Source organism: Lentinus tigrinus (assembly GCF_003813185.1).
Source record: "Lentinus tigrinus ALCF2SS1-7 unplaced genomic scaffold L226scaffold_2, whole genome shotgun sequence".
NCBI lineage: Eukaryota > Fungi > Basidiomycota > Agaricomycetes > Polyporales > Polyporaceae > Lentinus > Lentinus tigrinus.
In genome coordinates, this window is record NW_027137911.1 from 2,239,844 (window position 1) to 2,267,408 (window position 27,565).

The 27,565-nt window shown below is 58.0% G+C and overlaps 11 protein-coding genes across 11 annotated transcripts; 3 read left to right on the forward strand and 8 right to left on the reverse strand.

Annotated features, from left to right (window-relative positions):
* Positions 1 to 76: 76 nt before the first annotated feature.
* L226DRAFT_499830 (uncharacterized protein) lies at positions 77 to 2,470 on the reverse strand. The gene is made up of 2 exons (XM_067677737.1): positions 2,144 to 2,470; positions 77 to 2,075 (listed from the first exon to the last, which is right to left on the reverse strand). Exons 1-2 carry the CDS (start codon positions 2,378 to 2,380, stop codon positions 381 to 383), a joined length of 1,932 nt encoding a protein of 643 aa, XP_067542063.1. The 5' UTR covers positions 2,381 to 2,470; the 3' UTR covers positions 77 to 380.
* A 124-nt stretch (positions 2,471 to 2,594) lies between these two features.
* On the reverse strand, positions 2,595 to 3,805 carry L226DRAFT_608710 (NAD(P)-binding protein). The gene is made up of 4 exons (XM_067685961.1): positions 3,744 to 3,805; positions 3,221 to 3,683; positions 2,944 to 3,159; positions 2,595 to 2,880 (listed from the first exon to the last, which is right to left on the reverse strand). Exons 2-4 carry the CDS (start codon positions 3,435 to 3,437, stop codon positions 2,687 to 2,689), a joined length of 627 nt encoding a protein of 208 aa, XP_067542064.1. The 5' UTR covers positions 3,438 to 3,683; positions 3,744 to 3,805; the 3' UTR covers positions 2,595 to 2,686.
* Positions 3,806 to 4,446: 641 nt separating this feature from the next.
* On the reverse strand, positions 4,447 to 5,948 carry L226DRAFT_139531 (uncharacterized protein). The gene is made up of 4 exons (XM_067672326.1): positions 5,927 to 5,948; positions 4,956 to 5,868; positions 4,598 to 4,903; positions 4,447 to 4,532 (listed from the first exon to the last, which is right to left on the reverse strand). Exons 2-3 carry the CDS (start codon positions 5,833 to 5,835, stop codon positions 4,602 to 4,604), a joined length of 1,182 nt encoding a protein of 393 aa, XP_067542065.1. The 5' UTR covers positions 5,836 to 5,868; positions 5,927 to 5,948; the 3' UTR covers positions 4,447 to 4,532; positions 4,598 to 4,601.
* Positions 5,949 to 6,041: 93 nt separating this feature from the next.
* Positions 6,042 to 8,129, forward strand: L226DRAFT_608712 (uncharacterized protein; the record flags this gene model as incomplete). Its single annotated transcript, XM_067685962.1, has 4 exons — positions 6,042 to 6,883; positions 6,930 to 7,352; positions 7,411 to 7,827; positions 7,892 to 8,129. Coding segments are annotated over 4 exons (1,822 nt in total), but the record flags the coding sequence as incomplete, so codon positions are not given.
* L226DRAFT_139549 (uncharacterized protein) lies at positions 8,120 to 8,539 on the reverse strand. The gene has a single exon (XM_067672327.1). It carries the CDS (start codon positions 8,487 to 8,489, stop codon positions 8,208 to 8,210), a length of 282 nt encoding a protein of 93 aa, XP_067542067.1. The 5' UTR covers positions 8,490 to 8,539; the 3' UTR covers positions 8,120 to 8,207.
* Positions 8,540 to 10,646: 2,107 nt separating this feature from the next.
* On the reverse strand, positions 10,647 to 11,964 carry L226DRAFT_139593 (uncharacterized protein). Its single transcript, XM_067672328.1, has 6 exons — positions 11,807 to 11,964; positions 11,252 to 11,724; positions 11,101 to 11,197; positions 10,906 to 11,034; positions 10,743 to 10,823; positions 10,647 to 10,671 (listed from the first exon to the last, which is right to left on the reverse strand). The coding sequence occupies exons 2-5, from the start codon at positions 11,614 to 11,616 to the stop codon at positions 10,791 to 10,793; spliced, it is 624 nt and encodes a 207-aa protein (XP_067542068.1). The 5' UTR covers positions 11,617 to 11,724; positions 11,807 to 11,964; the 3' UTR covers positions 10,647 to 10,671; positions 10,743 to 10,790.
* Positions 11,965 to 13,514: 1,550 nt separating this feature from the next.
* Positions 13,515 to 14,632, reverse strand: L226DRAFT_139606 (uncharacterized protein). Its single transcript, XM_067672329.1, has 3 exons — positions 14,013 to 14,632; positions 13,938 to 13,943; positions 13,515 to 13,887 (listed from the first exon to the last, which is right to left on the reverse strand). Exons 1-3 carry the CDS (start codon positions 14,460 to 14,462, stop codon positions 13,837 to 13,839), a joined length of 507 nt encoding a protein of 168 aa, XP_067542069.1. The 5' UTR covers positions 14,463 to 14,632; the 3' UTR covers positions 13,515 to 13,836.
* Positions 14,633 to 14,783: 151 nt separating this feature from the next.
* L226DRAFT_139628 (uncharacterized protein) lies at positions 14,784 to 17,568 on the forward strand. The gene is made up of 2 exons (XM_067672330.1): positions 14,784 to 14,874; positions 14,942 to 17,568. Exon 2 carries the CDS (start codon positions 15,180 to 15,182, stop codon positions 17,193 to 17,195), a length of 2,016 nt encoding a protein of 671 aa, XP_067542070.1. The 5' UTR covers positions 14,784 to 14,874; positions 14,942 to 15,179; the 3' UTR covers positions 17,196 to 17,568.
* A 1,075-nt stretch (positions 17,569 to 18,643) lies between these two features.
* Positions 18,644 to 22,173, forward strand: L226DRAFT_529900 (P-loop containing nucleoside triphosphate hydrolase protein). The gene is made up of 8 exons (XM_067679709.1): positions 18,644 to 18,866; positions 19,479 to 19,638; positions 19,694 to 20,349; positions 20,546 to 20,788; positions 20,863 to 21,180; positions 21,312 to 21,460; positions 21,619 to 21,732; positions 21,788 to 22,173. Exons 1-8 carry the CDS (start codon positions 18,838 to 18,840, stop codon positions 21,847 to 21,849), a joined length of 1,731 nt encoding a protein of 576 aa, XP_067542071.1. The 5' UTR covers positions 18,644 to 18,837; the 3' UTR covers positions 21,850 to 22,173.
* An 83-nt stretch (positions 22,174 to 22,256) lies between these two features.
* On the reverse strand, positions 22,257 to 24,323 carry L226DRAFT_529901 (serine/threonine protein phosphatase). Its single transcript, XM_067679710.1, has 8 exons — positions 24,204 to 24,323; positions 24,021 to 24,144; positions 23,869 to 23,959; positions 23,530 to 23,816; positions 23,395 to 23,470; positions 22,858 to 23,047; positions 22,615 to 22,693; positions 22,257 to 22,533 (listed from the first exon to the last, which is right to left on the reverse strand). The coding sequence occupies exons 1-8, from the start codon at positions 24,221 to 24,223 to the stop codon at positions 22,483 to 22,485; spliced, it is 918 nt and encodes a 305-aa protein (XP_067542072.1). The 5' UTR covers positions 24,224 to 24,323; the 3' UTR covers positions 22,257 to 22,482.
* A 132-nt stretch (positions 24,324 to 24,455) lies between these two features.
* On the reverse strand, positions 24,456 to 26,654 carry L226DRAFT_550023 (WSC-domain-containing protein; the record flags this gene model as incomplete). Its single annotated transcript, XM_067682719.1, has 9 exons — positions 24,456 to 24,600; positions 24,653 to 24,708; positions 24,766 to 24,905; positions 24,964 to 25,511; positions 25,570 to 25,964; positions 26,041 to 26,115; positions 26,177 to 26,315; positions 26,426 to 26,500; positions 26,557 to 26,654. 9 exons carry the CDS (start codon positions 26,652 to 26,654, stop codon positions 24,582 to 24,584), a joined length of 1,545 nt encoding a protein of 514 aa, XP_067542073.1. The 3' UTR covers positions 24,456 to 24,581.
* Between the last annotated feature and the right edge of the window lie 911 nt (positions 26,655 to 27,565).

Genomic DNA, 27,565 nt, shown 5'->3' on the forward strand with positions numbered 1-27,565 from the left:
ACACGGTCACATGGTTCGGCACAGCGCGCAAGAACTGACAGCAGCCCGAACTCGAAGTCAAAAGACAAGATATATTGCATGTAATGTGTTGGGTACATAGCGTGTGCGTAACTGTAATTGTCCATTATAGCCTCGATCGGAGATCAGATATAAATTCATACTATTACTCGTCCTCATCCTCGTTTCGCTCTTCACGCGCACGCTGAAGCCACCTAATCCTGCGCGGAACAACGCAGGACGACTTCCCGGGGGTAGCGATAGCTCACGTGCGACCACCGACGCTGATTGGAGCATGCGCGCAATGGCAAAGACGTCCTGTACGAAGGAGCCGAGGATCAAGGCCCTGAGTCCGAATCGGCGTCGTAGTCCGGGACCAACGTTCAGTCGTCGAACAGAAAATCCTCTTCAAGTCCTGCACGGAACATACGCAGAACGGTTTCACGGTCGTACGGCGGGTCTTCGTCCTCGTCCTCGTCCTCGTCCTCGTCCTCGCGACCGGAGTCAGAATTGTCCTCATCGACACGTGTGCTCTCTTCTGAGCCCGTCTCCGAGTCGGATATCCAGGACGTGCCGTCGTCCCAGTCCATGTCCGCATCCCTGTCCTGGCCTTCGCCCCCGTTCCTTTCTCCATCGGGTACCTCTGGAGCGCCCTCGTCGTCACTCCCCCAATCAGACGGAAAGTAGTCGTCATCCGAATCGTCGTCCTCGAATGCCGTCGGTTGCCAGTGGAACGCGACCACCCACGCCTGTTGACGCATGTAATCATTAGGGAAGATGTGCACGATGCCCTTTTTGCAGTCGAGTTCCGGGTCGGCTTGGCCTGGCTCGAGGTCATAATCGGGAACGTGTGAGAGATCGACGAAGGGGCTCCGACCACCATCCGCGTTTGCGGGGAGACAGAGTGATGGGTGGCAGATGACGGGAGCAAATGGGGCACTGGCAGCCTGTATGAGGCGAACACTCGTCAGCTGAGGCGCACGGGCATCCTGCGCAAGAGCTATAGTCTTGTACGTCTTGACCGTCGGATGGGACTGGCGGATGTCCAGGTAGCGAAGGGTCGGCGAAATGATGCGTAGCGCGAATAGGTTTCCCGGAGCGATGGGTACAACGAGGTGCTCGATTGTTGGACACAGTTCGTGTAGACGAGGGAGGAGGACAGAACCATCTTGCGCATCAGCCGGCATTGGGTCATCCAGGGCCATCATCCATATGTCGTAGCAGAGATGCAAGTACGTTAGGTATGTGCCGTGTGCTGTAAGGAGGTGCATGGGGACGATTTTGACCTTGGAGGACATAGTACAAACGAGCATTGCGAGTTTCGGCATCCGCCACTGCTGAGTGAGGTACTCAGTGAACGATGTGTCCGCGAGATCCACCTGCAATGTTCGTAGCTCGGGGAGGTGGATTGCTGGACAGTCCAATCCTGGCGGAAAAGACGCGACGGGACCTAGTGTGAGTGAGGTGAGGTGGATCGCATGCGTCAGCATGAGCATCGTGTGGTATAAGTCAAGACTTTCGAGCTTGGTCGAGATATCGAGGGTAGACAACCCGGAGGCCATTCGTTCCACCAAGAGGCCCCCGGCAGCGTCAGGGTCCAGATCGAATATGGAGCCCGGGTTGAAGTCAAAGGTGTCCTGATCTTGAAGGTACATGTACGGGTACAACTCGTGCGGGTGGTAGGAAAAGCTTCTCAGGCGCGTGCATTGCCGGAGCAAGAACTCGAAATCTTCCGTGACAACATCTGCGAGTGGCTCCAATATAATGCACCGCTTGATACCCAGAGACCGGACAAGCATGGAAAGGGATCGACCGGGAGGCTGGGTTCGGAATGTGTGGGCGAGAGCTGTGATTTGGCCCATACGGCGGAGAACGACGTGGGAGTAGAGAAGCTCAGTCGCAGGCGATGACCATCCTTTGCAAACGAGGGTCAGGGCCTTGCGTGTGCGGAGGCCGTCCATCCAGCCACTGCGCGGTCCGAACATTGGGGAAGGGTCATACTGGTGGGGACTCGGCTGAGTACACTGGAATATGTGGAGGAGGATCTCGTGGGGTAGAGAAGATGGGTGGAGGCTCCCCTAAAGAGCGAAGTATGGCATAGTATATATCAGTCGTGCTAGCAATAGCAGAAATCGTCTATGCTCACCCGTAACCTCCGCCTTCGTCGACCCTCCTCCAGTGCTGCCGCAAATCTCCCATTCATGAGCTCAAGTTGAGCATTTTCTCTCGTGAGTCGTGCAACTCTTTGGTTGAGGGTTGCGTTGTTCTGCTCGATATTGACCTGGGCCTCTTTCAAGAGAGCATTCTCCTCTCGTAGTCTCCGGAACTCGTAGGCTATACCAGCCAGGGAAAGATGCGCGAGCTCTTGAAATGGATTCGCCATCTAGCTCACGATTTTTGCTGCGTGATGCTCAGGTGACGACAGCCACAGAGTCTATGTCGCACGCAAGTAAGTATTTACCGAGCAGAGAGAGCTTGAGCGAGCGACGAGGACCAGAAAGAGTCGACGGCAATGGTCATCGAACGACGAAGAGGCGGGTTTCCTCGAGACGCTCGAGTAAGTTTCTCGACGCGTTATGTCACACGGCGCGTCGCGTCTGGTCACATCGGCAGTCACGATTCGTCTGTCTAACGTATATGCAAGTTCTCCGAAAGCCGCAGCATAGACGGAAAACCAAACCGTCCTATCCTACATCACCGTACCAGTCAGCTTCTCAAAGAAGTGTGCGTCCGCGACGACGGAAACCTCGAGCTCCTTCCACTCGGCCAGCTCCTTCTGAATCGCGTCGATCTTGCCTTGAATGACGTACCGCGCGTCCGCACCAAGGGGGAGGCGAACCGGCGGGTCCGCCTCTTTCGATAGAGCGATCAGTGCCTTCGAGACTGTAACACCGTTACGGAGATGTTCAGTATCCGAGTTGTCCCAAGTGCACGCCAGGTACACACCTTTGTTCGTATCGTTCATAGGGACGCCGTTCTTGAGCATGTTGCGGAACTGTGTCGGGATAGCGGTGGGGTCGGCATAGGCCGGCGGGAAGGGCAGGTCGAGCATGCTGCCATTGGCCCAGCGCGTACGCACTCCGCCTGGCTGGATGACGATAATTCTGATATTCCACGACGGATCTAGCTCCTTGTTCAAGCCTTCGGAGAATCCTTCGAGCACTGTTCGAGGGCGCGATCAGACCTCAAAGCAGCTGGTCGAAGACGAGGGTATGGTACGTACCGAACTTGCTCGCGGAGTAGTACGCGAGCGTCGGGTTCGAGATAAACCCGCCACATGAAGAGATATTGAGGACTCGCCCGCCCTGAGCAGCCGGGTTGTTCTCCCGGAACCAGCGCACGGCTTCCCGGCTGATCCTGACTGGAGCCCAGAAGTTAACCTCGATCTGCTTGCGAGCCTCCTCGTCGCTGATGCCTTCGACAACGCCGCTATCCGGCATTGTTGACCACAACGTCGAGGCGACCAAAGTGCGACGTCACCTGAGAGATGAGCGATGAAGCGGGATAGGATGCATCGCCTGGGTCATAGTTTATGGTGAGCAGCTGGGACGGGTGCGCTGCGGCGAGAGCGTTGAGCTCAGCAGCGCCGGAGCTGGATGCGTTGCGGGTTGTGGCGGCGGCGCGTTCGCCTATGGCGAGCACTTCTTGGACGGTTGCCAAACCGATTCCGGAGGTTGCTCCAGTGACTGTGCACGCACACGTCAGAATGGCATGAATATATGAGACGAACTTGAAGCAAGGCGCACCAAGCCAAACCCGAGTGTCTGTAGTCATGGCGTGTAGTTAGCTTGGGCTTGACAGGGCTTTCGACTCGGAATGCACAGAATCCTGACAATGTCAGCACTGCGGTACTTCACTGCATGCTGCTGTCTTTATGGGCTTCTGGCTCGTCAAGTGACACTCGAGGCTGACGATGCTGCATCCACGACACTGGGCAACTTCACCGATCGGGATATGAGTAAACGAACCAAGACGACTTTGTTGAACTCACCGTACACTAGAACTTCAGCGTTCTAAAGGCAGGATACCACAGTACAACCAAGAATAGGGACGTTCAGCGGCAAACTGCGCGGTGGGAAGTCCTCAAGCCGAGTCGATACGTATAGATCGGCAGCGGAATGCCCGGGGTGATAAGGCTTGTGTGCGAATAGATGCAGCTTGGGCGGGGCCCACTGGACGGTATGGCGGAACCAAGTTGCGTAAATGCCTATGATCAGCACAGCCGGCGCGCGCCGATTTTGATTTTCAGGTTGAACCACATTGTCACTAAATTGAATTGGACTACTCGTATGGATGTCATGCGGTCAGTCCCGTTCCTATTGCTTACCAGTCGAAATTCGCGCAAGGAATAGAACATCGGCTGAATGAAGCCGCCGTGGCTGCGCGCGTTCGCCGGCAACGTATTGCAGACTCCTCGCACAGAGTGACTTGGGTCTCCGATCGGAAAACGCTCTCCATGGCGAGCTCGCGACATTACGTGTCATCTTATTACCGTACAGTACACCACTCGGGACCGCGCTGTCTCCCGATCCTATCTGTGTGGAGCAACATGAGTATATAGCACGATGTTTTGCGGTGACAACAAAACACCTCGACATACCAATTCAAACGGATCCGAACTCCGCCGCGTTCTCAAAAAGGGTACGAAGTACGGCATCGTGTGGCGTCACCCCCTTCACCCGCCCGTTGTCCACATCACCTGCCCACGGCGTCGCTTTCCCGTACTTCATTCGCATGAACAGCTGGCCTTCTCGGGGACGCAGCTCAAGTGGGTATGGAGGCCCTGCATAATCCGGGTTTGGTCGAATAGGGTCCGACTCGAGGGAGCGCAGAACTCGTACAACCGCGACGCGCTTTCCCGCGTGCTTCCGGTATGGAGATGGTTCAAAGCAACACATGATTGTCCCTGGACGCAACTGTGAGCTTGATAGGGAGTCTGCAGTGTCGAGTGAACTGACCTAGAAACGGGTAGTGACGTTGAAATGAGGTGTGAGAGGAAACCGTGACCCTGACCGAGGATTTTGTGATGTGGTCCTTTCCGATGAGAACAAAGGCATGGTCTTTGCGGTGAAGATCGATATAGAAAGGTTGCCCGAACGAATGCAACCACCCCGATCCTGTTGTGTTCCCATTGGTCTGGAAGAATTCGCTATGATGGTTCGCTCGCGCAAGGTCCATCAGTTGCTGTGAGACCGTCCCGTCAACGACAGTGAGTAGGTGTCGCAAGACAGCGCATGTCTTGCGCTTAGCAATCTGTGGCAGGTGTAGGCACCAGGGGCCCCCGCGTTCAGTCATGAGATCGACTCCGAAGGGAAAGCTCCCAGGGTCGTTGGAAGGAGTGATGCGGAAGCGGAGTTCCCCTGCCAGAGGAGGAGCATGTGGGTATTGATGGTAGTACAGGAATCCACCAGGCGGCTTGTCAAGTGGACGGTTGCTTGGAGGCTGGGGGCTTCCCGGGAAGTCGAGGTCGGCAGAGCCATTAGAATACCGCGAGTATACTTGGATCCTCAGCTGATCATATACCAACAGCGTGGCATTGAGGTGGTATCTTGGTTTGACGTAGTCTTCTGGCGTAAGCTTTGTCGGGTCCAAGGTGCCAAGCAGATTGAATGGGGGGCTGCGGAAGTTTGTCCGTTGGACAGGGAGCGAGTCGTTGACGTTCTCCGCCGGCAGTTCAGCGCTCAGTGCGCTTGCACCTGACGATACGAAGGGACGTCGAGAAAGAGTAATGTAGGGTGGCAGGATAGATGATTGTCCGAGTTTCTCTGGACGAACGAGAAGTTCGGGTCGACGCGGTCGACATGGTAAGACGCGATGTACTAGACGCCCCCGGAGCATGCCAGGCCTTCCAGTGTCGACTCAAATATTGAGCTGCAGTGTAGTTAGCAAAACAAGCGGTACACAGGTGGCCCACATAGAATATACATACTTCGAGGAGGTACTGGGTCGAGCTCAAGGTTGACCGTGGGAGCCGGATGCGAACATGTCACACCATACACGACACATCACACGTCCCGTGACAGCACCCTCATCGTCTTGACCACGATGCCTCCTCGCCGCGATCCCAATGACATTGAGAGCAGTTCTGACAATCCTCACTGGCTTGCCGTCCTCCTCTGTGCGCTTCATGATATCGATGCTGCCGTTCGTCGGGCCCCGCTACCCAAGAGTACTAAAATTCCCAACGGCGACAAACTGCTCAAACGCCGCTACACTCCTGTCTTGAACAGCCTCGCTCGCCTCTTGCTCTTTGAGAAGGCACAGAGGGTTGTCGCCGTAGCCTTCAAGCCTGCTCGCGGTACAGACCCGCCGACGTTCATCCTTGCTCAAAATACCAACGTATCGATGAAGGTCGAAGAGAAACTCCTTTCCATCCTTGCCCATTTACGCTCCATCCGCACACTCTACATGTGCGCTCATGGCACAACGTCGCCTGCGAACCTGACTGAGACCCAGGCGTCAAAGGAGGAGGACGAAATACTGCACGCAGCATATCTCAAAGGCGAGATCGACGTTCTCCATTACTCTTGGAAGAAAATCGAGGGGCGCCTCACAAAAGACCACCAGGACGAGTCCTTCCTCGGTCTAGTCGCAGATGTACAAGGCGATGCAGCAGATCAGCGGCAAGGCTGCGGCGACAGGCAGCGCACGACGCTGAAGGCCCTTCAAGAGCTGCCGGTCGCCGACCGCAATCGTCTCTGTGATGTCGGCCTGAGCATCCAGGGTATACGCGATATCCTTCTACGTGGAAACCCCGCCGACGAGCCGTCGCGGACCAAAGCGGAGGTGTACTTACTCGTGGAATTGCAAGGCTACCTCCATTTCATCGCCGCAACCGTCCGTGATTCACCGAATCTCTGGTTATTGTGCACTGCTTACTTTGATGGTCAGTCGTGGTCTTGCTCTATCTCGGTATACTCACGCATCCATAGCTCGGCTCGAACCTAGGAAAAATGCCGCTGGCGAGCAGGAGGAGCCCCACCCCGACGAACCCCAGTCCGAGCAGACTAATGCTGCGAAACAAATGGACCGTGCATCGTTCGACGTCGCCAAATGGCTCGAGAAGGTTGTCTCTGTCTCTCGCGATTACATGCAGATCCTCCGCATCGCTCAGTCGCCGACGATGGACGCCGTATTGTTCGACTGTTCTCCGCCCAAAGTCGTTCTCGTCTCCGACCCCAGCCCCGGGCCGCCACCACAGATGCCTCCGATATCGAGACCCGTTGTTCACGATATCCTTCGTGCGGCCGGCTGGACTGATGTAGGAGAGGAGCAGTACAATGACCTCGTCGACTTGCTCGTCGACAAGTTGCGCCGCAACCTGGATCCATCCGATACCGCGGCCGCCACAACGGGTGAGTCATCTAGGCGGTTGACAATACGTGCTAGGCTGTGATACATCTAAAATCATAGATCCTGCTACATCTACGAAGTTGAAGATAGGCGAATCGCGTCCATTCGTCCACTGCGAGTGCGCTCTGCTCGCGCACCTCCATAAGTCAGGAGACATCGACGACGTCATCCCATATGTCGGTGTCTCCAAGCTCTCATGCTCGCTGTGCTCGACGTACTTCGAGTGTTACCGCGAGGTCACCGGTTCCGTCATCTGCACTCAAGAGACACACGGTCAGCTCGTGCTGTGGCAACCCCCCTCTCTCTCTGCCTCTGAAGACGTTACCTCGGGGGTGGACAAGGACGTCCGCGAGCTGTTGTGCGCAAAGCTGATGGATAAGCTGAAGGATCAAGCGGAATTGGTCCGAGCACACCACCGCTCGAGGTCTTCTCAGAGCACTGTCGCTTCACAGGCGGAAAATCATAAATTCCACTTGAGTACGTTCTATCCTCTCATGCATATCATTGCCAAGCTTAACTTGTACTTTGCGCTATCTACCAGTCCGCCCGCGAGACAACCGAGCTTTCGCTGTGCAGCGGACAGATAAGATGCTGGAGATGCTGGAGATGCAGGAGATGCAGGAGATGCAGGAGATGCAGGAGATGCAGGAGATGCAGGAGATGCGGGAGATGCAGCCGTAGTGTGATCAATGATCATGTGTTCTTGGGTCCGATGTGGCAGCAGCGTGATACAATCGGCGTGTATTCTATGATTGATCTAGCACCGTCTGTCGCGAGTGAGAGAGCGAAGGCAGACAGAGCGCGGGTCCCGAGTCACTCACTCAACAAGGTGCGTATGTCGCTGTTCGACACCTCGCTCACCGCGCCTCGATTTGCGCCCACAGCTCCCTCCGTCTCGACCAGAAGTGCGCGACTCCTGACGACGACGAGATCTCGTCCATCGCCTTGCACAACAGCTCGAGGTCCTCAATCCTGCTCGCGCCGTCCGCGTCGACCATGAGCAACCGGCGTCCACGGCCGTGGAGTATGCCGTGCCGCACCGCACCGCCCTTTCGAACCGGGGTTCTTCTCGAGCAGTGCGACGACGCGGACGTCGGCGGTGCCGTCACCCGAGCCGTCGTCGACGATAAGAACTTCATTCAAGCGGTCCTGCCAGTGGGACGTCCGGGTAGATTGTAGATTCTAGACATCCGAGCGTGGTGGAGAACATGTCCGGGAGGCGTGAGGTCTCACTGTATGCGGGAATGACGACGGAGAGTTCGACAGAGGGAGAGTCGCGGATGCTAGGCAGGGGGACGAGACCGCCCGGTGCTCTTGAGGCTGTTGTGAGCTGGCTCAAGGACCACTCGGAGTGCTGGAATTGTCTGGTTCAGAATAGCAGCATGATATCCGAAGGTGAGCTCAAATGTTTCCGGCATGACGCGAGCATTGAACTCACTTCGCCGCACCATGAGCCCCCGCTCACCGCCCATGACAAGCCGATGGAGGTAATAACCCAACAGGTACAGTCAGCGGGGCAGTCGCACATGCCACTCACCGCTGTCCATTCTTGTCCGCCGTGTCGCAAGTTGCAACAGATCTAGGTGGCGCTTCAAGCTTCAAGCTTCAACTTTTTTTTCGGTGTGCCAGACTGAGCGCTGATCTGCACCCACACCCGCCGGGCCTACGAGCGGCGGCAGGCCGAAGACATCCTCTTTCTTCTAACTTCGAGCGTCCTCGGGCTTCAGGACCAATCGATATGCAGAACAAATAAACATGGGAGGCACTGAATGAGAGGCCTCCGGTTGCGATGCGCGAATGAGCGGCCATGCTGAACGCTTCATGACCGTATATGCGACAGCCCTGGATCCCTCTGCAGCTAAGTTACCGTGCATTCTCGGCTCGAAGAGTCGTCCCATCCCGTACACCGCCTAGGACTTCACATCAATATTATGGTGTGAGTAGCGATAGGAACCTAGTGCGACCTGCAGCGTCTGGAAGCTGACGCTACTAGTAAGTGACCAAAACGCACCCAAAATTTGCTCCCGAACTCCTGAGACAGCCAGACTAGCATTGGGGGAGGAATGGAAGCTGTACTAGAGCGACGTCACGCAGTGAGCAACAATATGCGCACTAAGTGCGCACCCTTGCTTCTGGTGTGGTCGAAGGTTGGCAAAAGCTCCGTACGTGTCATGATCAAGAGCACTCGTCCTAGCTTCGAATCCGTCTTCGCGAAGCCGGCAGGGAAGCATCTGGGAGGTTCAGTGCCTGGCGCCCTTGACTGGACAAGGTTGGCGGTATTAGGTATTATGCTTCCTTCCAAGATCTTAGATGACACTACGCACCTGTGTGAGTCGTTGCTGGTAGCACTACCGGGTACGCGACCTGGACATATGCATTGTGCGATTTACGCACTTGAGGATGAGAAAGAACCGCTGGCAAAGCGACGAAAGACGTGCTGTATACAGCGAAGATCATCGCCTACGCTATCCGAGTCACACCCCGAGACGTACCCCAAGGACAATCCGCGTCCCAGACAAACGCGGTGGACCTGTCCAGACCCACAACTACGCGCCGACGTTCCCAATCTGAGTGGCGGACATCGTCTTCTGGCTCCGTCGAAGCCGCAGCCACCGAAACTGAACGTGAATACTGAACGCTGAACGCTGAACGCTGAACGCGAGTGACGGGCCTCGAGCCTCCGGCCTTGGCCCTTGGTCCGCGGCTGTCCCGACCGCGTCAAGTCCAACTTGTCAGAACATGTACTAGCGGTCGGAGGCGTGGGCGCAGTGCGGCAGGATTTGCGTTGCGCCGGTCCTCGGTGTGTGAAGTTTATTGCCTATGTTGATATCAATGTCGATGTCGTAAGGTGGGATGCAATACTATACGAGAGGGGCAGGAGTGGAGGGGTTGCTGACAATAGAATCGCATGCTATGTCGCCATGCTACCATCTCAGCGCACGGAGTGAGCTGTGATTGAAGTTTCGATGTCAGTACAGCACTGGAAGGGGAGGACTCCGACGATGACGTACGGAGCATCGCGGGCAGCTTGTCCGGGGATACCCAAGCTGCGCTGACAGCTAACGCATCTCGGATTGCGTGAGCCCGGGGATTTTCGAGTACGAACACACTGAAGCGGAGAGCCCGACATACCACGCTCCCAGGACGGGCGTGTCTGGAGCAGTCGTTCGCCTGCCCGCCTGTCCACCTGCCACCATCTCGAACGGCGTCGACGTCCTTCTGAGCCCGCAACGATATAATGGAAAGAAGGTCGAATGGGAGATAGCCGGCGGGGACAGAGTCGAGTCGTGGCAGGGTTCTCGTCAGGCCGGAGTCCGAACGCTGCGCATGAGTCGAATGTCGTAACGTCGGTGTGCCGTGGGGGAGTGCGGGGCGAATGACAATGGACTTACCCTGGAGTGCTGTTGTAAGGCGTTCCGAACCACGTTTTCGAGATGAGCTCAGAGGACCTGGCGTACCACTGGCAAGTCCCGCTGTGCGAGGAGTCACGGGTACGGCGGACAACCCGGGTCAGAAGTTAGACTCGTCATTTGAAGTTTAGAGTTAGGGACGGACCGACTCCGAGGACCGAGGCTCAATTACATTGGCGAGCGGACTCTCATGGAGGCTCGCGACTTGCCGCCGTGGCCCGGGGATGCTCGGCGACATGTGAGGTGACGCTGTTTGCGTAAAGCCAACCTGTAGCTTCTAGCTTTTAGCAGAGTCTTCTTGCGTACATAGGGAGTCCTCCGGGCCTGAAGACGGCCTTACCTCAAAACGCTCCGTATTGAATCCCGCGTACTGCCTCGTTTCAACGCGCTCAAACCTGGTAGGGGCCTGCAGGCTACAGCGATACGCCGGGCTGGGGCTGCACATGGTCAGAACGGCGTGTAAGAATGAAGACGGGAACCAGAATACGTACTCAACAGATCTCCTCGAACCCCGTAGATCGTGCAGACCGCAGGGGCGCTTCCTATCGCTACTGAGACGAGACCTGCCATACTGACGCGAAACTCCGTCAAGCGCAGGCCAGAGCCAGAATGAAGTCTCCAGGCAGCAGCCGCCCTCGGAGGCGCGACTAGCCCGACGCCGACGCCGACGCCGCCGCCCGCCGAGAGCGACGTCGCGCATCCCCCGCACTACATGCGCGCCGTGCTTCTGGTGCGTGCTTGTGGAGGAGGCCCAGGCCCGGCGTCGCGACCTTGACAACTTGCTTCTGCTCTTCTGCCCCTTGGGCCTTTGCGCTTCGTTCTTCGTTCGACGCGTCTTCGTCGAAGCTGACGGCATCGGCGGGCTAGTGCTTAGTGGTGAAATCGGGGGTGCGCGCGCCCGACACGTTCCTGAAACAGGAACGTCTGCCGGCGGCGGCGACGGCGGCGGTGGCTGCTTGAAGCTCTACATTGACATCGCGGGGCGGGATCAATACCCAGTAATAATTCGAATTCATTTCGACAGGATCCGGGGAGCGCTAACGTACCGGAGGTTTCGAAGATCGTATACAAAGACGAGAAGGCGAGGTATCGCGATAGGTGGTGTTGGTCGCTCTGTCACTGTCGGATGTGGATGTGTCAAGCGCGATGAAACGGACGCGGCGCGGTGGGGTGCAGCGGGAGGGAGGGACGTACAGTAGAGTGACATACCCGTGACGACTCCCGAGCTGTGTCCGGCAGCCTTACGCACACCCATTCGAGCGCAATATCGGCCGGCGGGGCCACGAAGCGTTCAGTCTGCGCAGATGGAATTCAACGCGGACGCGTAGAGGCTCGAAATAGTAGGTGCTGACCAATAAGCACGGCGGGCGTTGCACCAGAACCGGCTACGAGAAGTGTCATGAGAATTTTCGACTGATTTTACCTTACCTTGAGATCTTTCCCTGCTTTTCGAGCGTAGGAAAGGTAACCTCTTTGTATATTGTCCTTGGCCAGTAAAGGCAACATATCTGGGGCACTAATTGGGAACTTGAAAGGATCGTAATATTATACCATTCCATTGTCCAGAAAGGCGACCCGGAATATGTTACCCTTTAGCCTGGATGTTACACAGCTGAAAGGTAGCATATTCCGCAATTTCAAGATTTCAGGCATCCGTTGAGGTCACCTAACTCGAGTCAACTTCTCGAACAAAGGAAATGCTGCATGCTGGCAGTCTTTTCTCCTTCAAAAAAGGACTCTTCGTAATGAGACCTCCTCGAGGCTCCATGATGTTGTGAGAATCATCGGATAGGCAACCCTTTCAGTGGGCAAGAATACGGGGAAAAGCTACAGATAAGGTGAAATTAGTCGAAACTTCCCTAGCAATTTCTCGTGGCTAATTCTGGGCACCTGCCCGCCGTGAAGGAAGCGACTCGCCAAAATGGGAGCCAAGGCTGTCGTCATGGTTCGGCCGGAGGGAAAGCTGCATTCGGCGGCGGCGGCAGCGGGCCTCGCACCCAATTTGGAACCCCCCGGGCCCCTCGACGTCATGGCCGCGCACGGAATGCACTACGACTTTGCAACGCGCATACCGTACGCCGAGGAGAGAAACCTACACGGACCGAGGCTCGCGCGCGTCCTTCCTGAAGGCTAAGTCGGGTGAGTTCGAGCCCGATGGCTGTTGTCGACGCAAGTAGTGAACGGGCAAGTACTTACTTGGACGTTCGAGCTTGTGGAGTTCGGGCTTCGGACCACTACTGTCGCCGTTCGATTGACCGCGGGGGGCTGGGATCCGGCGGTGACTGCATCAGGGACGCACATCCGTTAGTCTTGTACGCAAACCGCTCTAGTCGCAAGTAGACTTCGCGAAGCGTACGGTGAAAGAAGACTTCGCACGGCGGACGTGCTTCGGCGGGCTATTGAGTATCGAGTATTGACTGCACCCGACTCCGGTGGGGACGAAGGTCGGCGGACGTAGATGGCAATCGCGGTGCTGTGTGAGGTCATCGCGTGCGCAGGCTTCTCCAACTTGGACGTGTGGTGCGTATTCTCCAAGTGTGAACTCGCTGGGCCGGGGTTCGTGCGGGCCGGCATAAGTACCGAGTGGGCTCTCTGTGTGTAGAAGATGGCATGAGCGTGCAGGATCCGAGGACGAAGGAACGGTCGAACTTTGCGAAGTCGACGGTTGTCGAAGCTTCTCACTAACCGGGCGGTAAGCATGGGTGCGGTGAGATAATTGACTGCACCCGCGCAAGAAGAGGGACACACCTGGTAATCGCGCTGCCTTGCGCTGTAAGTTGCCTCCCCGAGCTGTGCGCGGAGAAGACAGTCCAGAAAGGGGCTCGGGGAGCGTCTTCTCTGAAATCGAAGCATCCTTCGTCGTCCACTGTCAGTGTGCTGCGAGCCTCGAGAGCTCGTGACGGGAGCGTGGGACCCGGGCTGTGCAGCGTCGAGGAGGTCGCGAGGGAGGGAAGACGGGTGGGATGCAATGCATCGCGAGACGCGTACGTGCCTGCGGGAGGACGCGAGACGGCTGGGGAGGGCGCACTATGTCCGCAGATGGGGTTCTAGCTCTGAACGCTGTGGTAGGAATTCATTACGGGGAGCTTGGACGTCGTCGCAGGCGCCGTGTGCGTCTTGGAAGCCACTAGGAGCGAAATGAAACACTAGTAGTATGACGGGAGAAGAGGCACATACGATCTGCTAAAAGGGCCGGGATAAGTAGGTTCGATATTAGATAATTCGCGAGGAGGGATCGATGGAGCACCTCACCGACGGAATCTGCCAGAGATGATGGGAGGAACGGGTGGGGAGCATGCCGAGGAGAGGAGAGGTGCCGGGAGCTAGGCACCAGGAGAGGAGACGCGGGGCAGCCACGGGTATGTCGAGGACGGCTTCTCGTGTGCTTCTGTTACGAGGGGGCGGGACAGGTGACCGTCGCGAGTCTGATAAGAGGGCGCGCGGATGGGCCACGGAGAACGCTGCGGAGCTGGGCGACGGCGAATTGGTGTAGAGACTTGCGTGCTCGGAGATAGCCACCCACCGTAGTCGGTCACGCTCTGACCGTGTGCTGCCCCATGAGGCACCACGAGGCTCCTGCCCTCCCTCCCCCGCGTGCACGGCGGCGACGGCGAGCGACGGCTGTGGACCAGGGCGGGCGGGGTAGGCGGTCGGCGAGGCGGGGGCGGGGCAGCCGGGAGGCGGTGCGAGATCGGGCTCCATTTTTGGCAAGGAACAGGCGGCGCGTCGGCCTGAAACGTGGCAATGCACGGAGGCTTTTTGCCCATTCGCTGGTCGTTCTCCCAGTCTCCAGATGAGAGTCTTCGAGCAGGACACGGCGAGGAGAGTGGGACGTCGGGAAGAGGACGACGCTTGCCGGCGGGCTACAGGCGCCTAGATTGAGTGTGAGTTCTGAGAGGATCTCCTTCCTGCCCATTCAGGGTCGGTGTGTCCGAGTGCGCGGAACCAATCTCCGCTTCAAGTTGCGAGCGCCTTGGATGCTCTGGAGGTGGGCGTTGGTGCGACACGCTCTCGCTCAGCTACTTCTTGCTCTCCACCACATCCGAGCCTCGTCTCTGCGTCCCCCATCTCCCTTCGTTCCCTCTAGATTATGCTCCTTTCTTCCTGCTAAACAGTGCGTCCCGCTCCCGCCCCCATACTCTCGCCAACAGCTCCGCTAACCTCGCCTGTCGATCACTTAGCTTTTACGTCTAACCCTTTCGACATGCCCGTTTCTTCTCCTAATGACCCTGACATCTCCCCTCCCCCGTCCCTCCATCCATCCCACCAAGCCTTCGACGATCACGATGCCGCTGCACACTCCTCCCAGGGCCTCCTCCACAAGAAGAAGCACGTCTGCACTGTCTGCACCCGTGCCTTCACCACAAGCGGTCACCTCGCCAGGCACTCCCGCATCCACACAGGCGAGCGTAACCACAAATGTCCCTTTCCCGGCTGCGAGACCCGCTGTTCCCGCCAGGACAACCTCCAACAGCAGTGAGTACCCGCATCGCGTCCCCCGACTCGCTGCAACGCGTATCCCCTTCATCTGTCCCGCACTCCCTGCGCGGCGCGACGCTCACCATATCCGTCTACAGCTACCGCATCCACTTGTCCCCAGGCTCTAGAAGGAACTCGGGCTCCGCAACCCGCGCCGCCATGAACCGCGCAAACGTCTCATCCCGACCCCGCTCATCCCGCAGGCGCTCAGCAAATCCCACAGACCCGCCAGACTCGCCGCTCTCTGCGTCCCCTCCTGCCGGCCCTCCCCCTCCGCCCTCTCCTCCCCTCGAGCCTCCTCCCCTCGTGCAGGCGTATCCCGAACCCCCCGACACTCCCCCTCCCCTCGCTCCGGCCTATTCCACAGCGCCCGTCTATCCCCAACACACTCTCTCCGCGCCCGACTCTAGCCGATCATCCAGGACAACCCCAGAAGCCGCCTACGCCCACGCCCAGCTGGCGTCTGCGCCCCCGTACAGGCCGCCCGCGGGTCAGTACCAAACGGACGAGCTCGCGAACTCGTACCCTCCGTCTGCGCACTCCAGCCGCGCGTCTACCTCTTTCGGCCGCTCTCTCGATGATGGCCGCTGGCATTCGTACCCTGCCTCCGAGGCCGACCGCTACTCTCCCGTTTCTCCCGGCCACTACGCCGACCCGATCTCCCCAGTCGACAGCCTTGGCGGGCACCGCGGCTACGGCCACGGCCACAGCGGCGACGTGCAGATGTCTCCGCAGGAAAGCGCGCCTGCTCCGTCGTACTTTACGCAGTACGCTCGGCCGCCGCAAAACAGCGCGAGCGCGAGCCCCGTGTCCTACCCTCCGTCCCAATCACTGCCGCCCTCGGTGTCCTCGCACCGGCACTCCATCGCACACATCTCGCACCCGAACCCCGGCCGGCAGCACTCCCCGAGCGCGCTCTCGAGTAACTCCGCATCGCCCGTCGTCAGCACCCCGCCCACGCCTGGGTACGGATACGTCCCCATGGGCGGGTACACGGAGTCGCCCCCGGAGAGCCTCAGCCCCGTCACCCCTGCCCCGCCGCCTCCACCGCAACAGCAGCCCGCGCCGGTCGTGCCGATGTACTCCTCGTACGAGTCGAGCTCGCTTGCGAGCGCGGGGTACTCGCATCCGCCGCCCGCGCCCGTGCCCGTGCCGACCCAGCAACAGCAACAGCAACAACAGCAGCAGATGGGGATTGGGTACGATAGGACGCTGCCTGCGCCCACGCTCACGCACGCCCGGGACCCACAGGGACCGGCACACCAGCACCAACAGCAGTTGCATTTCAATTATGGGCAGCCGGCGTATGCGAGCGGCGGGGGCGGGGAGATGGAGAGGTACTCGCCGCGCCCGGTGCTTGCGCCGATACAGGACGGGTTGCGGAATGGAGTGAGGTACGCGTCGCCCCAGCAGAGCCTGGTGGGTGTCGGTCGGCATCCCCACTCCCACGACCAGCAGCACCAGCAGCAGCAGCAACATGCGTTTGCCTACCACCACCAGCAGCAGCAGGATGGGTCTGCGGGCTCGACTTCGACGGGTTCCACGGCGGCTTCGGCTTCGCAGGCTGCGTACACGCACCAGCCTGCATACGCGCACGGGTCCGCGTCCTCCTCTGCGTCTGGGTACGGGAACGACGGGGGATACCAAGGCCCCTCGTCGTCCTCGTCGTCGGCGTCGCCTTCGGAGTACTACTATCATCCGCACGCACACCCCCAGCAGCACCAGGCGATTCCCTCGCACGCTCATCCACACACGCACCGCGAGCCGTCCCCAGAGGCGGACGGAGGCGAGTATGGGAACTTGGAGCTGCACCAGCCGCAGCCGCAGCGCCATGGGCATGGCGGTGGGCATGGGGGGTACATGCAGACGGGTGCGGGTGCGGCGCAGGCGCAGGGACACGTTGCGCATCCGGTGTGGAGGGCGGACGAGTATGCGAGGGGGCGGTTGGTGCAGTGAGCGGGGGCTCTCTGTGCTCTGTGCTCGGTCGTCGCTCGGCTGCGTTCGCCCGTCGGCCCTCCCTGCGTCCGCGTCTCAGCGCCGTCTTGCGCAGATTCTGCGTACTTGCACTTCGTATGCCCCATCCTTTCTTTGCTGTTTCTTACTGTATCGATCCGTTCCTCTTCTCTCTGTGACCACTCTCATCGACATCACTCGACTCTCTCTGTCCATGCTCATCTTGCTGTCCACTGTCCACTATCCAGTCTCGCATCGCAATCAGTATACTTTACAGTACATACCTACTACGTCACGCCCTCTCTCATCATCCTCGTCACCCGCATCAGAGCCCCATGCTCACTCACCATCATCATCCATCATCCATCGTCGCTGTGCACTGAAGTATATTAGTACCCTCGAGTTCCCGACTGGGCGTTGACGCGCCTGGGGCTTGGGATATTTATCTCCCCTCTGTTCGCTGTACAACTTGACCACCTTACCACTCGCTCTGCGTATCTACGTATCTACTTACCTATATAACCATCCCGCCGCCCGCGCGCCCCGTCCACCCACACTGTGCATCTTCTCCCTCTCTCCATCTCCCTGTCCCTCTCACCTTCTTTGCTTGCTTCGCTGTGCTCTATGGAGCCGTCCACCGTACCGCGTACTGTGCCGCCTATGCTCTTCGTAATATCTTCCTCTCTGCTCGTCTCTCGGATCGCGCATCTACCCATCTGGCGCTCTCTCTACGTATATTACCTCCCCCATGCTCATTGCTTGGTGTATCCCCTGCCTCGTGTCTCGTGTCTCGTATTTCTGTGTTCTGTGTCTCGCGTTCCGTGGATCCGCTTTACTCGTACATACCACCATGCGTTTCTTGCACATACCACATTACCCTTCCTTGTCTTTGCTCGCGTATCGTCCCTCCTCCTGCCTACTCCTACTACATAGCAGACTACTAGTCACCACGGTGTGGGTGGTGTATATATCCCCCGGATCCGGATCCCGTCGCTCGTCGTGTCGTGTATCAGTGTACTTGGTATCTTTCTTGGCCGCCGTGTGCCCGTGGCAGGCAGCAGGCTGCGGTATATTGTCATCCACCGTACTAGAACTTTTATTCTAATAGAGCGTCTGTGTCGATGCGTACTACTACTTGGTGGATCGTGTGGTTCAAGCAGCGTAACAAACTGCGAGGATGCGATACGCTCGCTACTGTAGGGCATCGTATGACGAAAGTAATGGAAAGACGCCTGCCGGATTTGGCAGGAGGCGATCTATGATCTAAGCGGAAATTTATGCGCCGCCACACCCAGATCGATTCTTGCCTCATCTCTCCTCCTCCCCTTCCTCCCCTTCCATCCCCTTCCTCTCCCCCTCTACTCTCCTGCTCTCCTTCATATCATACACACGCACATCTAGACGGACCCCCATCCTTCAACACTAACGACCAAGCATGGCGCCCTCCGCATCGAAACAAAAGCGCCTCGCCGAGAAGGCGGCGAAGCAGTCCGCGAAAGCCAAAGGCGGGGCCGGGGACGCGTCGACCACCACGGGGACGTCGACGCCCACGGGCTCGGTCACGGGCTCGGTGAACGGAGGGAGCACGGCGGGGACGCCGTTGACGAATACGTCGGCGGCGACGAGCCAGGAGGACTTGAGCGCGATGGCGAAGTTGAGGGTTGCTACTGATCGGTGCGTGAGGGTCTTATCTTCTCTGGGTTTTGGTTGAGCTCGTGGGTGGTGCTCTTGTGCTGGGTTGAGCGGCGTGTGGGTGTCCTGTTGCTTTCGAGAGCTGGGCGAAGGGTGCTGAGGGATTGACTTGACTCTGCCGCGTGCTCGGAGCCGGAGTGCACCGCATACCGCATACGCTCATCGTACTGGGGCCAAGGTGCCGTAGACCCCATCTCGTTGCGTGCCTCGCATGGTGCTGGCTCGTACGTCAGCTGCACCTTACCGAGGCGAGCTTGTTACACGCTCCCGGGGCAGGCGCGGTCGATCGGTCGCTTGCAATCCCGAGAAGTTGGGCGATTTTTGTGTAGAGTTTGCGATTCCTCGGAGCGCCGATCGCTTGTTCGTTCTCGCTACTGTTGCAGTGTCCCTGGGCATGTAAAGTGTCTCCAATCGTCCAGGATGTCTTGCTGCATACCCTGCACGCGTCGGGCCGCTCGCCCCGACCTGCACACGCGACGGGCCGTCTAGTCCGCGTCGCGAGACACAGATGGGTGGATTCGCGGGTCATTTCTGATTTGCAGTTTGCGCCAATGTCGGTAATGCATGTAGCTGACTCATGTTTGTGGTCTGTAGGAGTGCCGCAGGCGTGCTTGTGTCGGACCCGAAGGGACGTGACATCAAGATCGACCAGTACACGCTCTCCTTCCACGGCCGGTTACTCATCGAGGGCGCGGAGGTCTCGCTCAACTACGGACAACGGTATGGTCTCCTCGGTGACAACGGCTCCGGAAAGGTGCGTTGCCAGTGTCTCATCTTACGTATCGATCTCCTCACGCGAATACCTGCAGTCGACGTTCCTGCAATCCATCGCTGAGCGCGACATCGAGATCCCGGACCACATCGATATCTACCTCGTCCGTGGTGAGGCCGAGCCTTCGGAAGTGAACGCGCTCGACTACATCGTGGCCTCCGCCAAGGAGAAGGTCGCGAAGCTCGAGCAGCGCATCGAGGATCTCTCCGTTGCAGACGAGATCGACGAGATGGCGCTTGAGCTGCTGTACGAGGAACTGGAGGAGATGGACCCCTCGACGTTCGAGGCTAAGGCCGGCTCCATCCTCCACGGTCTCGGGTTCTCGCAGCAGATGATGCGCAAGCCGACAAAGGACATGTCCGGAGGTTGGCGGATGCGTGTCGCCCTCGCGCGTGCCCTGTTCGTCAAGCCGCACTTGCTCCTCCTCGATGAGCCCACGAACCACTTGGACCTCGAGGCCGTCGTCTGGCTGGAGGCGTACCTCTCGATGTATAACCACATCTTGGTTATCACGTCGCACTCGCAGGACTTCATGGACAGCGTCTGCACGAACATCATGGACCTCACCCCGAAGAAGAAGCTCGTCTACTACGGAGGCAACTACTCGACGTACGTCCGGACCAAGGCCGAGAACGAGGTCAACCAGATGAAGGCGTACAACAAGCAGCAGGAGGAAATCGCGCACATAAAGAAGTACGTGCTGGTGTCCCTGTCCCTGTCATTTCCATATTTCATTTCGCTTCTGCGGTCGATGTTTGACATCGGCTGTCTTCCTGCGTTCTGCGGTCGTGTTCTATTGTGTTCTGTGTGATCGATGTTTGCGCTCCTGTGTTCCTGGTTCGACGCGGCCCTGACCCTGACCTTGTGCTCACATCCCATGCGTTCCCAGGTTCATCGCGTCGGCCGGTACTTACGCTAACCTCGTTAAGCAAGCGAAGTCGAAGCAGAAGATCATCGACAAGATGGAGGCGGCCGGTCTCGTCGAGAAGATCGAGCAGCAGAAGCCGCTCCGCTTCAACTTCGAGGACGTGTCCAAGCTCCCCCCGCCCATCCTCGCCTTCAACGACGTCGCGTTCTCCTACTCTGGAAAGCCCGAAGATTACCTGTACAAGAACCTCTCGTTCGGTATCGAGTGCGTACCTCACTTACTTCCGTCTTCCCTTCCCTGCATCGTTTGACGCTCATCATCTTCGCACCCGCCCCTAGTATGGACTCGCGCGTGGCCATCGTCGGGCAGAACGGTACGGGCAAGTCGACGCTGCTGAACCTGATCACGGGCCAGCTGCAGCCGACCGAGGGCACGATCTCACGGCACGTCGGCCTGAAGCTCGCCAAGTACTCGCAGCACTCGGCGGACCAGCTGCCGTACGAAAAGTCGCCGATCGAGCACCTCCAGTCGCTCTACCACGAGAAGTTCCCGGACAAGGACATGCAGGCGTGGCGCGCGCAGCTCGGCCGCTTTGGTCTCTCCGGCTCGCACCAGACCTCGCCCATCAAGCAGCTCTCGGACGGTCTCCGGAACCGGTGAGTTCAGTTGGCCCTCGTGTGCGTAGAGTTGGAGCTGACAAAGCGTCTTCTTTTTCTTTCCTTCCTTCCACCTTCCCCTTCTCCGCGGGGCGTGTGATGTGTGCGTGTGTGTTTGTGCGGTGCGGCAGTGTCGTGTTCGCGCAGCTCGCGATGGAGCACCCGCACATCCTCCTGCTGGACGAGCCGACGAACCACTTGGACATGGCGTCCATCGATGCGCTCGCGCGTGCGATCAAGGAGTACGAAGGCGGTGTGGTCATCGTCTCGCACGACTTCCGTAAGTCCCTCCTCACCCCTCCCTTCTTCGCCCTTCTCGCCCTTCTCGCCCTTCTCGCTCTTCTCGCTCGTCGCCAGGCACGCATCGTGTGTGTGGACAGAGTTTCGCTAACGAGGAACGCGTGTGTGCGGCGTGTGTTCTTTTTTTTCGCACTGCAGGTCTGATCTCGCAGGTCGCCGAGGAGCTGTGGGAAGTCAAGGACCGCAAGATCAAGAACCTCACAAAGGAGGACATCACGATCGTCGACTACAAGAAGCTGCTTGTCAAGAACAGTGCGTCTCTCTCTCTCTTCCCGTGTGATGGCGCAGTGTTCACGCTCGTTTGCAGGTATGGCCGCGCTCGAGAAGGCGAAGCTGTTCAGCAAGACGACGAGCAAGACGAAGACGTAAATCTCGAGCGGCAGCCGCCGCGCGGACGCGCGCTGTATCCTGTGTACGGTGTACCTACCCTCCCGCGTCCCGTCCGTCCCTGTGACGTCTGTCTGTCTGAATACTTGTACGACAAGCATCCCCACGGACCCTGTAGCAGCAGCCTCCATCTGTTTTCCGTAGCATTAGCCTCTGCCCCCTTGCCCCGCCTCACACTTGTGTATGCCGAGATTTGCATATCTAGAACTCAACCAACCAACCAACCAGCACGTACACGTACACATGTCCAATGCCGTTGTATTCACACAGCAATCATATTTACTAGACCCTTTCGAGTTCCCGTCTTCGCATGCTTCGGCGTCGGTTAATGTTGCAGTGTGGGCGGTCGGGAGAATGCTCATGCAAGCTTTGAGTTGACGTATGGTCGAAGGCCGCCTCTGTCCCTCGCATCGCGTCAGGGCAGATCAGATTAGTAGGGCTACAACAGAGTACAACAGCAGCAACAGTGTCGTCGAGCGCAAACCGCGCAACGCGTATCAGGTATGACATCTCCTTCCCTCCCTCTCGCTACGCTCGCGACCCTCTTGCCGCAGTCGCCGAGCGGGCGCATGATGCATTCACCTCCAGCTCCAGCTCCAAAATTAGAGTTACAAGTTACAAGAAATAGTCCGCAGGCGGACGTTTGGCCGGTATCGAGCGCACGTCCTGTAAGGCAAACGAGTTCGCACAGAAGTACGTGAGTGAGCATGCGACGCGCGCGCAACAGCAAGTGTGAAGGTTCCGTACCGAAGGCGCGTGCGAGAAGACTTTGTATTCCTGCGCGAGGTACTCGTCCAGCTCCAGTATTGACGCGACGTTCCCACACCTGCGAGATGGATAGTTGCGTTCTGTCAGTCGCGCGTTCGCCGACGGGTTGGAACCGGGTGCGGGGGAGATAGGGTGGCCGACTACGCACGGCGAATGGTGATCGGAGATCCGAGAGGAGGGTATGGCGACAAGGGAGGTAGGAAGGCAGAGACGGGGACGTACCGGTAGCAGTAGTTTGGCGCGCTCCAGACGGTGACGATCGTCTTGTCAAACATGAGTTTGTAGCCTTCCATGGCAAGTTGGTGTGCGCGCGCGATGAGGTCGATGCCGTTGCGGTGTGCGAATATCTTTGTGATGTCTGCGCCGAAGAGGTATCCTGCGCCGCGGGGCGAGAGGCCCCAGCCGGTGATATCTGGGGAAGCGCGATGAGTAACATGGTGAAGTCTGTAGACAAGGAGAGTGCGCGAGGGAATGGAGAAGTTTGCATGTTGTTAGAATCGCGAGAGGTTGTAGGATTGTTCGCTCGAGCAACTTCAGGGCTCGGTTTGAAGTCTGCTCTCTGCTCCGAGAGCCTGCATTCCTTCATGATGCTACAGTAACCACACTCGTAGACGATACACGATCTGAATGAGTGGACGGAATACGACGTGCGCGCGGGAGTACGAGAAGTATGAAGAAGAGGACGAGGTCCCGCGCGCCTTGAGACACCACAATGTCCGTGGACATGGACAATGGCTTCGCGAGATAGAAGGGACTTACCATCAGGATCCGACCATAGCAGATCGCACATAGCACCGTCATGAGGGACCTCTTGTTTTCGGTCAATGGTTCGTATCTGCGTGTCCTCGGTCTGAGGAAGGTGCCGCGAGACTAGGAAAGCATGCATGTACGCACCTGGTCAATACCCTGCAGGCTGGGGCTCAACCCTCCATGTACGCAGAATACCCTCCCATCCACGATTGCACCAAGAGCGAGATAGTCGAATACCTCACAACACCATCGCCATACATTGCTGCTGCCGTACTTCCTCTGGCACTCGTCGTAGAAACCGTATACTTGCGTGATTTGTCGTGATTCATGGTTGCCGCGGATGAGAGTCATGCGTTCGGGGTAGCGGACCTTGAGGGCGAGGAGGAGGAGGAATGTTTCAACACTATAGAACCCTCGGTCGACGAAGTCGCCTGCAGCGACTGGGTAAGGACAAGAGACAGGACGCAAGCGGAGTGTACGCACCCATGAAGAGGTAATTTGTTTCCGGACAAGGCCCTCCGACCTTGAACAGTTCCATCATATCCCAGAATTGTCCGTGTATGTCTCCGCATATCTCGCGTCCTATGTCATTCATGCGTTCGTCCCATTGAACATGCCCTGAAGAAGAAACTCACTGTGACTGGAGAGTCTACGACTTGTACGTTCGCTTCCTCTATCAGAATCTCACGAGCCTTGATGCATAGTCGCTTTACTTGCTCTTCGGAGATGGGCTCGCAGCGGAGGAGTTGTTCGATCTGTCTGCCGGTGTGTGCGAGCTGAGGATCGAGCACGAGACCGCGAAGGAGACGAGGACGAACTTGTCTAGATCACTTGGCATCGTTCAGAGGGTAACAGATAGCTAACACAGCAGCGAGCAGGACTTGACGGAGGAAAGCAGAGAGTCCAAAAGAAAAGCAGGCAGGCAAGATGGAAGATGGAAGCAAAGACTGCGTCTTGCTCAAGCGCCGGTTGCCCCACATACTTGTACACCAACTACCACCACTACCGATCATCCTCACCGCGATGCTCAAGACAGAGGCAACAGGTACAATCATAGAATTCGTTAAAGCATAGTGGATACATCAAGGAGACATGGAACTCGTCGTCTAAGGCAGGAAGCGAGACGTGCGCGCGTATGTATCAAGCACTAACCCTCTTCCCCTCCGCGATCCTTCAAGTCGGAACGCGCGACGCGTTCACAGGCACTGCGAGTAGCTAAATGTGCATGTCAGCAGCCAACTCAAACTCGCGACGGGTTTGTACTCACTAGGCGTTCTGTACCTGGCACGTCGATCCCGCGGCGCAGGTCGTACTGCCGGTCCACTACAAACCCGGGTCAGTGAATACACCTGGACAAACTCGAGCAGATAGAATACGTACACCCTGACCGCCGCACTGGCCGTACTTTGGGACCGGCTGGCCAGTGGGAGCGGGTGCGGAGGTGGAGGACTGAGAGGGCGGGACAGAGACGGGGGTACCGCCGTTGTACACCGCGAGACGGTTCGCAGCACCGCAGAATTCTACCGGTATCGGTCAGTCAGACAATCACCGAATATCTCTGATCAAGCCAAGACTTACCAGACTTGTCGCCCACGCACGCAAGGTTGCACGCGTAGTTGGACGACACCTTACTCGTGTCGAACGAGCTGCCGCACGAGCAGGTGTTCTGGTTCTTCAAGCCGGCGAACTTGAAGCCCTTGGTCGCACACGTATTCAGGCACTTCTCGACCGTCATCGCGCCGTCCGCCGTCGTCCCCCCAGTCAGGAGTGTTGTGCCGGACGGCTCCGCCGCGCACCCAACTGCCTGCCAGCCATCGACGGGTTTAAGGAAGCTGACCTTGCTGACGGGCTCGGTCGAAGTGGGCGCGCCGCAGCCTGTGACGGGCGTAGCGCGGGCGGGACCGGGCTGGACGGGGTTGCATCCAGGGAGCTCCGTAAGCCATCCGTCGACGGTCTCGTCGACACGGGGCGGAACGGCGCAATCGTTCATGTCCTGCTCCGAGCGAGTGTGAAGGACGGGGCAGGAGGAGATCTGTCCTCCGTAGTCTGTGCACTGCGCCATGGCCTGCCTGAGGGTGTCCTCGGGCCAGCCCATCATGTAGTCGGCGTGGTATCCGTACCCGGAACTAGGGATGCGAGTTAGTCTAGCACCATATAATAGGCTCCAGAACGAACGACACTCACGGGTCGCCCATGCTCCACACGAAGGGCTGCTTCCCGTTAGCCCAGCCGGAGTTGAATGGGGTGGTGTCCCAGTACGTCTCGAGGTAGAGGAGCGGGAGCGTGACGGGGTGTGTCGAAGGACAGCCGTTACCAAAGTTTCCGAAGCTCGCGTTGATCGCGTATGCGACGTGGTCGCGGTGGTTGGGCGAATCAACGTTCTTGCCGTCCCAGCAAGTCGGGAAGTTGATCTGGGAGCGGATACCGCCGGGGCAGGCCGTTGTCGGGAGGTTGTGCGTGTCGGGACCGTTCCCGGACGCATCCTTGGCTTGAAGGCAGCGGAAGAGTATCGAGCGAGAGTCGTCGATGCTCTCGTTGTAGGTGCGCAGGAACGGATCACCAGCGACCATGCGGAAGCCCTGTCAACTTTGTTTATACCGTATTCCGACCATCTCAGTTGCGAAGGCGAAGGCGTACCTTGGGGAACGAAGTTACATTGCCGACCTGGGTGTAGTAGACGACCATGCCGGCATTGGGACTCCCACTGAGGGGACCAGCGTATTGAGCGACCTATGTTTGAGCGTTGTCAACAGGATGTGCCGTGACAGAACTGAGGGGCGCGGAGACGTACGCGAGTGAAGGTACCGTTAGTAGGAGACTGGTAGTACAGAGTCGGAGTCCAGTAGTTCGACTTGTTCTCCAGGACTGAGCAAGAGCTGCACTTGGAGGCGGCCTGAAGGTCCAGGCCGGATGGCATGTTGAAGTCGAAGCTACCCAGCGTGGTTTAGAAAGCTGATATGACGAGAATCAAGCCGCAGACTCACCTGTCCTATAGTACGAAGTCGCCACGGTGTATCCGATCCGGTTAGCATGTCACAACCTCCAAATGGTTCTCGAACGCACCCCTCCGACCACCTGGTGAAGGTGAGCCCCGACAGCGCCAGGGTTGATCAGCCTGGTGCAAAAGTTGTAGTCAGCACCGGCGGCATTGCTTAGGTCGAGGAGACGTACGGGTCCGACCGCACAACCGTGAGCTGGGAGCAGGGGAAGCGGAGGAGTGCATTGGCCTTGGTAGCCGCAAGGGCGAGGGCGAGGAGTGCCGACCACATCTTGAACTCGGAGGTGCCGATCCTAGAGCGTACTGAAGCACGAGCAGAGTACGACGAGGAGGTCGAGCCTCGCCATATCTGAGCTCTTTATACTCTGCTTAGCTTGTCATTTTGCTCTCGAGGCTCCGGTTCCGGGAATCGAGCAGTGTCCGTGATGCATGGCTGGTGCGCGAGGGTAGAAAAAACCGCTGGAGAACCTCGGTGTGTGAATGTATTCAGCGGTTGGCGCAAAGCCGCACATGACTATAAGATATTCCGGACAGTCGAACCGCGATCGAGTGTCCTGGTTTTGAGATCACAAAACACTGAGCTTCGGCGTGATATGAGTGCAGGAAGATTTGAACAACAACAACAAAGTCGGAGACTCACTTTCGGAGCCTGGTGAGTGTCATCGCGGTCGATATTTTCCAGATTATTCGCCCTCTATGATCATGCATTGTCCACGATCAAGCATGAATTCGAAACGAAACACGCTCATCCTGGTCGACATCTGCGGTCGCCGCGGGAAGCGTACTATGTCCCCGGCAAAACCCGCGGCGGCCGGGTCATGGAAAGCCTTGGGTCGCATGGCAAACGTGATAGACGAGGTGTGTCTCTATTTCGCCGTTAGCGTAGAAGTCTTCTGCCAAGCTCTTCACGTCAATTCAGTATCGTCGCGTCGAAGATCAGTACTCACCGCCTGACTGAGACCTGACATCACTGCAGCGGTCCGCTACGGGTCCGACTCGGAGGCAGTCCATCTAACTAAAGCAACGGGGATGAGTATATCCGAATTAGATGGCTCGGAAGCTCCGAGATCGAGACCCATCGTGTGGGAGAGGTCGAGTTCGCAACGAACCTCGGCGGAAAATTCCTGGAAGAACGGGCTCGAGGTTATTGATCCGGACACCTCGCGTCCTCTCAACTACATT

What these genes read in the sequence shown, in the direction of transcription:
- L226DRAFT_139593 (XM_067672328.1), bottom strand. Translation starts at nt 11,616, where the DNA reads ATGCCGTCAGCTTCGACGAAGACGCGTCGAACGAAGAACGAAGCGCAA. An exon ending in TCAATACGGAGCGTTTTGAG is followed by an intron (nt 11,035 to 11,100) that starts GTAAGGCCGTCT and finishes AAAAGCTAGAAG; the next exon opens with CTACAGGTTGGCTTTACGCA. An exon ending in AGCCTCGGTCCTCGGAGTCG is followed by an intron (nt 10,824 to 10,905) that starts GTCCGTCCCTAA and finishes CTCCTCGCACAG; the next exon opens with CGGGACTTGCCAGTGGTACG.
- L226DRAFT_608710 (XM_067685961.1), bottom strand. Translation starts at nt 3,437, where the DNA reads ATGCCGGATAGCGGCGTTGTCGAAGGCATCAGCGACGAGGAGGCTCGC. An exon ending in CTACTCCGCGAGCAAGTTCG is followed by an intron (nt 3,160 to 3,220) that starts GTACGTACCATA and finishes GCCCTCGAACAG; the next exon opens with TGCTCGAAGGATTCTCCGAA. An exon ending in TATGAACGATACGAACAAAG is followed by an intron (nt 2,881 to 2,943) that starts GTGTGTACCTGG and finishes ACGGTGTTACAG; the next exon opens with TCTCGAAGGCACTGATCGCT.
- L226DRAFT_139531 (XM_067672326.1), bottom strand. Translation starts at nt 5,835, where the DNA reads ATGCTCCGGGGGCGTCTAGTACATCGCGTCTTACCATGTCGACCGCGT. An exon ending in ACGTCACTACCCGTTTCTAG is followed by an intron (nt 4,904 to 4,955) that starts GTCAGTTCACTC and finishes AGTTGCGTCCAG; the next exon opens with GGACAATCATGTGTTGCTTT.
- L226DRAFT_139606 (XM_067672329.1), bottom strand. Translation starts at nt 14,462, where the DNA reads ATGGAGCCCGATCTCGCACCGCCTCCCGGCTGCCCCGCCCCCGCCTCG.
- L226DRAFT_499830 (XM_067677737.1), bottom strand. Translation starts at nt 2,380, where the DNA reads ATGGCGAATCCATTTCAAGAGCTCGCGCATCTTTCCCTGGCTGGTATA. An exon ending in GACGAAGGCGGAGGTTACGG is followed by an intron (nt 2,076 to 2,143) that starts GTGAGCATAGAC and finishes TTCGCTCTTTAG; the next exon opens with GGGAGCCTCCACCCATCTTC.
- L226DRAFT_139549 (XM_067672327.1), bottom strand. Translation starts at nt 8,489, where the DNA reads ATGAAGTTCTTATCGTCGACGACGGCTCGGGTGACGGCACCGCCGACG.
- L226DRAFT_529901 (XM_067679710.1), bottom strand. Translation starts at nt 24,223, where the DNA reads ATGCCAAGTGATCTAGACAA. An exon ending in GCCTGCAGGGTATTGACCAG is followed by an intron (nt 23,471 to 23,529) that starts GTGCGTACATGC and finishes GAGGACACGCAG; the next exon opens with ATACGAACCATTGACCGAAA. An exon ending in TCTTCTCGCACGCGCCTTCG is followed by an intron (nt 22,534 to 22,614) that starts GTACGGAACCTT and finishes TTTGCCTTACAG; the next exon opens with GACGTGCGCTCGATACCGGC.
- L226DRAFT_529900 (XM_067679709.1), top strand. Translation starts at nt 18,838, where the DNA reads ATGGCGAAGTTGAGGGTTGCTACTGATCG. An exon ending in GAAATCGCGCACATAAAGAA is followed by an intron (nt 20,350 to 20,545) that starts GTACGTGCTGGT and finishes ATGCGTTCCCAG; the next exon opens with GTTCATCGCGTCGGCCGGTA. An exon ending in TCGGACGGTCTCCGGAACCG is followed by an intron (nt 21,181 to 21,311) that starts GTGAGTTCAGTT and finishes GCGGTGCGGCAG; the next exon opens with TGTCGTGTTCGCGCAGCTCG.
- L226DRAFT_139628 (XM_067672330.1), top strand. Translation starts at nt 15,180, where the DNA reads ATGTCCCTTTCCCGGCTGCGAGACCCGCTGTTCCCGCCAGGACAACCT.